This window comes from Micromesistius poutassou (genome assembly GCF_964030765.1).
Source record: "Micromesistius poutassou genome assembly, chromosome: 7".
Taxonomy (NCBI): domain Eukaryota; kingdom Metazoa; phylum Chordata; class Actinopteri; order Gadiformes; family Gadidae; genus Micromesistius; species Micromesistius poutassou.
The window spans coordinates 18,016,514-18,021,513 of record NC_140277.1 but is presented as its reverse complement, the minus strand read 5'-3'; the positions used below and the strand labels follow the sequence as shown (position 1 = coordinate 18,021,513).

Below are 5,000 nucleotides of genomic sequence, written 5' to 3'. Positions count from 1 at the left end.
TGGTCTGCCTGTCTGTTGGTCTGTCTGTCTGTCTGTCTGTTGGCCTGTCTGTCTGCCTGTCTGCCTGTCTGTTGGTCTGTCTACCTGTCTGTCTGTCTGTCTGTCTGTCTGCCTGTCTGTCTGTCTGTTGGTCTGGCTGCCTGCCTGCCTGCCTGTCTGTCTGTCTGTCTGTCTGTCTGTCTGTCTGTTGGTCTGTCTGCCTGTTGGTCCGTCTGTCTCCCTGCACGAGAGACTCCAGGTACCGCCTGTCTGTCTGCCTGTCGTTCTGTCTGTCTGTCTGCCTGGCTGTCTGTCTGTCTGTTGGTCTGTCTGTCTGCTTTTCTGTCTGTCTCCCTGTTGGTCTACCTGGCTGTCTGTCTGCCTGTCTATCTGTTGGCCTATTCATCTCTCTCTGTCTATCTGTCTCTATTTCCACCTGTCTAACCCTCTGTCTACCTGTCTAACCCTCTGTCTACCTGTCTAACCCTCTGTCTACCTGTCTAACCCTCTGTCTACCTGTCTAACCCTCTGTCTACCTGTCTAACCCTCTGTCTACCTGTCTAACCCTAACCTAACTTCCTGAGAAGAAAGATGGTTTCTTCACCCACAAACACGTCACAACACACACAAACCCCCACCATGCCTGTGAACTGAGGCGTCTCGTCACGGCTTTGACTGACAGGAGAGCTGGCAGCTGAGGCACGGCTGTGTGGTGGGCGGGCCCGGCGAGGAGGCGGAGTTTGAGGAGGAGCTCTATACGGCAGGAAACACTGTGGTGTGGAGCCGTGGCAGCCGGGCAGAGGCGTCCAGTGTCTACAAGGCCTTCACCGTAGACACACCTGTCCAGCAGGTGAGTCCCTACACACACACACCTGTCCAGCAGGTGAGTCCCTACACACACACCTGTCCAGCAGGTGAGTCCCTACACACACACCTGTCCAGCAGGTGAGTCCCTACACACACACCTGTCCAGCAGGTGAGTCCCTACACACACACCTGTCCAGCAGGTGAGTCCCTACACACACACCTGTCCAGCAGGTGAGTCCCTACACACACACCTGTCCAGCAGGTGAGTCCCTACACACACACCTGTCCAGCAGGTGAGTCCCTACACACACACACCTGTCCAGCAGGTGAGTCCCTACACACACACCTGTCCAGCAGGTGAGTCCCTACACACACACACACCTGTCCAGCAGGTGAGTCTGTTTGAATTGTGTTCATTGTAATTAAAGTGCTCACTGGTAGAGGACGCTTCCTATGCAGACAACCTCTGGTCTGCGGGCAGCAGGGAATAAAGACCGAGGGCCATGAGCAGTGCAGCAATAAAAAGAAAACTCAATCTAGGAAACCCTACCTTTCAGTAGGGGTGTAACGATACACAAAAGTCACGATTCGATACGTACCGCGGTTTTTAAGTCATGGTTCGGTATGTTTTTTCGGTACAGCAGGGTTAAAATTTTTGTTGATTTGATTTATTAAATTGTATCAAACAAATGAAAAGACATCAAATACAATTGAGGATCAAAACACAATAAAGTCCAGGACTTGTTTCCATTGTGGTCCTCAACACAAAACATCAGGACAAGACAAGACACTCGCACAGTCTGTGATAATCAATAAAAACATATTAAAAAAATTATAATAATTCGGTACACACCGAAATGAAACGTGCATCGAACAGTTGGGCCCGTACTGAAAATGTTGGTAGGAATACGCGTATCGTTACGCCGTAACTTTCAGCCAAGATGGGAAGCACAGGATCTGTTCACAGGATTCAAAGGCAAACCCATGTGTCTAGTTGGCTTAGAAACAATATCAGTCATGAAAGATTTCAACTTAAAGGGCTGGTTGGGGGTTCTGGACATTGGGTCTCATTCCCAAGTGAGCCAGTGTGTTATTGATCACTGGAGACCGTTTTCAACACATGTCATTCAGTCCTTCTAGTTGCAGAAATCGCTGGTGCTAGGCTAGCGCAAGTCGAGGGGAACTGCTAGCCTGCCAATAAAAACAAACAAAAAATATATATATAATATTAGAAATAAAACTATCCTTGTATCGCAATGATCACATCACATTTTGGGGGACTACTTTCTCAGCAGCGGCGGAATTTCACTTTGCTCCGGTGTAGCAACCGATTCACTACAGCAGAAGGTAAACAGAGAAGCGCACTCCAGGTAATATCAGTCCGCCGCTGCCGTAGCCTGCTCCCAACTACAGGGATTATAAACTAAATGCAATTCGATGCAAGAGTAAGTTTATTTCTAACACTATTCTATCAACACAGATATTTACATCGATAGTCAGGCGTAATAATTGGTTTGCCTCGGGTGTACTTTGGAGTGGGTAAAACTGTTTTTATTGGCAGGCTAGCAGTTCCCCTTGACTTGTGCTAGCCTAGCACCAGCGATTTCTGCAACTAGAAGGACTGAATGAGACGTGTTTAAAACGGTCTCCAATGATCAATAACACACTGGCTCACTTGGGAATGAGACCCGATGTCCAGAACCCTGAACCAGCCCTTTAAGTCGCCACTCCAACCACTAGCCGGTCTGACCCTGAGGGGCCGCCCGTCAGTCCTCATGTTTAAACCACGCTTCACCGTGGGACTTGTTCTTCTGCACCGCTCATCGAATGTCTCAACTTTATTGGTATTTTTATCTGTCTGTCTGTCTGACCCTCTGTCTGTCTGTCCCTCTGTCTGTCTGTCTGTCTGTCTGACCGTCTGTCTGTCTGTCTGTCTGTCTGTCCCTCTGTCTGTCTGTCTGTCTGTCTGTCTGTCTGTCCGTCTGTCTGTCCCTCTGTCCCTCTGTCTGTCTGTCCCTCTGTCCGTCTGTCCCTCTGTCTGTCTGTCTGTCTGACCCTCTGTCTGTCCCTCTGTCTGCCCGTCTGTCTGTCTGTCTGTCTCACACTGCTGAAGCAGATGGTAAACAATACGTATAAAGACATACATTATAATTGTAATTCAATAACATTCAAAACAATTATTTATAGTGAGAAGTAACTTGAGTTTCTCTTTTTCTCTCTCAGTATTTTTAACCCAAAAAAAAAGAATTCCCTGAATAAAATAGCCCAATGGTCCAGTAGGTTGATTGGTCCAGAGGTGAACTCAGTCCAGTCAAAGTGACGACGTCCTTCACTCAGTGCATTGAGCGGCTCAGAGCGCCCTACAGCAGAACACACCGCTACAGGAACACTTTTGTTCCTGCAGCCATTATCCATGTGAATAAAATGTTGCAGTGCCACTAGTGGTGCGTCAGTTTCTTGCACATTCTGATGTCCTGAGCTCCTTTGTGATTTCTGTCTTGTTGTTTTTGTACGGAGTATGCTGTTGTTTTGTTGTTTCTTACTGTGCATGCTGAGTGAACGCCTTTTTCTTGACCCGCAAATCAAATTTGCCCACCGGGTATGAATAAAGCGACCTTGACCTTGACATTTGACCTTGAACTGCACCGAATATAATGCTAGCTGTTGCACTTAATGTTGGGCCACTGTTTTTCAGTTTTGTGCCGTCATTGAACGATGACGTATGTGAGCCCTTTGCACTGGAAAAAAAATAAGAATCACTCATGTGGCTTTTAAAACAAACCTGTTGTGTTTGTCGTTTAACAAGAGTGTAGACACGTTAAAATGCATTTGAGCATGGAGAATATGAAATGAATGTATGTTGGTTCAATCAACATACGTACATGTACACATATTTAGTTGTAGCTTCTCTCCTATCCCAGTAGTGTGAGTGTGCGCTCATGTGTTGTGACTCTGTTCCTCCACAGGCCCTGTGGTGTAACTTCGCTGTTCCTCAAAGTAAGAACGATGGTACGTCTCTAGCGCTTCTCTTGCATAGATATTACGACGTAGCTGATGTAGCGTGTAGCTCTGATGTAGCTCTAATGTAGCGTGTAGCTCCGATGTAGCTCTGATGTAGCGTGTAGCTCTGATGTAGCTCTGATGTAGCGTGTGGTTCTGGTGTAGCTCTGACGTAGCGTGTGGTTCTGATGTAGCTCTGACGTAGCGTGTGGTTCTGATGTAGCTCTGACGTAGCGTGTGGTTCTGACGTAGCGTGTGGTTCTGACGTAGCGTGTGGTTCTGATGTAGCTCTGACATAGCGTGTGGTTCTGACGTAGCGTGTGGTTCTGGTGTAGCGTGTAGCTCTGACGTAGCGTGTAGCTCTGATGTAGCTCTGATGTAGCGTGTAGCTCTGACGTAGCGTGTAGCTCTGATGTAGCTCTGATGTAGCGTGTAGCTCTGACGTAGCGTGTGGTTCTGGTGTAGCTCTGACGTAGCTCTGATGTAGCTCTGATGTAGCTCTGACGTAGCGTGTGGTTCTGATGTAGCGTGTAGCTCTGATGTAGCGTGTGGTTCTGGTGTAGCGTGTAGCTCTGATGTAGCTCTGACGTAGCGTGTGGTTCTGATGTAGCGTGTAGCTCTGATGTAGCGTGTGGTTCTGGTGTAGCTCTGATGTAGCTCTGATGTAGCTCTGACGTAGCGTGTGGTTCTGATGTAGCGTGTAGCTCTGACGTAGCGTGTGGTTCTGGTGTAGCGTGTAGCTCTGACGTAGCGTGTGGTTCTGGTGTAGCGTGTAGCTCTGGTGTAGCTCTGATGTAGCGTGTAGCTCTGACGTAGCGTGTGGTTCTGGTGTAGCGTGTAGCTCTGACGTAGCGTGTGGTTCTGGTGTAGCTCTGATGTAGCATGTAGCTCTGATGTAGGGTGTAGCTCTGACGTAGCGTGTGGTTCTGGTGTAGCGTGTTCCGGAGGCTCGGAGCAGACGGTGTGCATCCTGGAGAGCAGCTGTGTTAACGTCCACAGCGTCACTGGAAAGGACTTCATCTCCCCGCTCCCCTTCCAGGTCAGAGGCCCGTTCACACGTTCACACAATCACACGTTCACACGTTCACCCAGGACGCGTTTCTGAAGGGCTAGCCTTCTATTACCTTACTGAACATTTACCTACGTGGTTGTTGGACAAAATATACTGACTGATCACATGACTCATCACATGTACTGACTGATCACATGACTCA

At 48.4% G+C, this 5,000-nt stretch overlaps 1 protein-coding gene across 1 annotated transcript in view; it reads left to right on the top strand.

Moving 5' to 3' along the window:
* The window catches only part of LOC311350619 (anaphase-promoting complex subunit 1-like), a gene marked incomplete at its 3' end in the record, with an annotated part of 31,934 nt that overhangs the window by 2,279 nt on the left and 24,655 nt on the right, over positions 1-5,000 (top strand). The window contains exons 3-5 of the mRNA XM_084470685.1: positions 662-829; positions 3,753-3,795; positions 4,722-4,825. Coding sequence (XP_084326811.1) covers positions 662-829; positions 3,753-3,795; positions 4,722-4,825 — 315 coding nt within the window. The remainder of the gene's footprint in view (positions 1-661; positions 830-3,752; positions 3,796-4,721; positions 4,826-5,000) is intronic.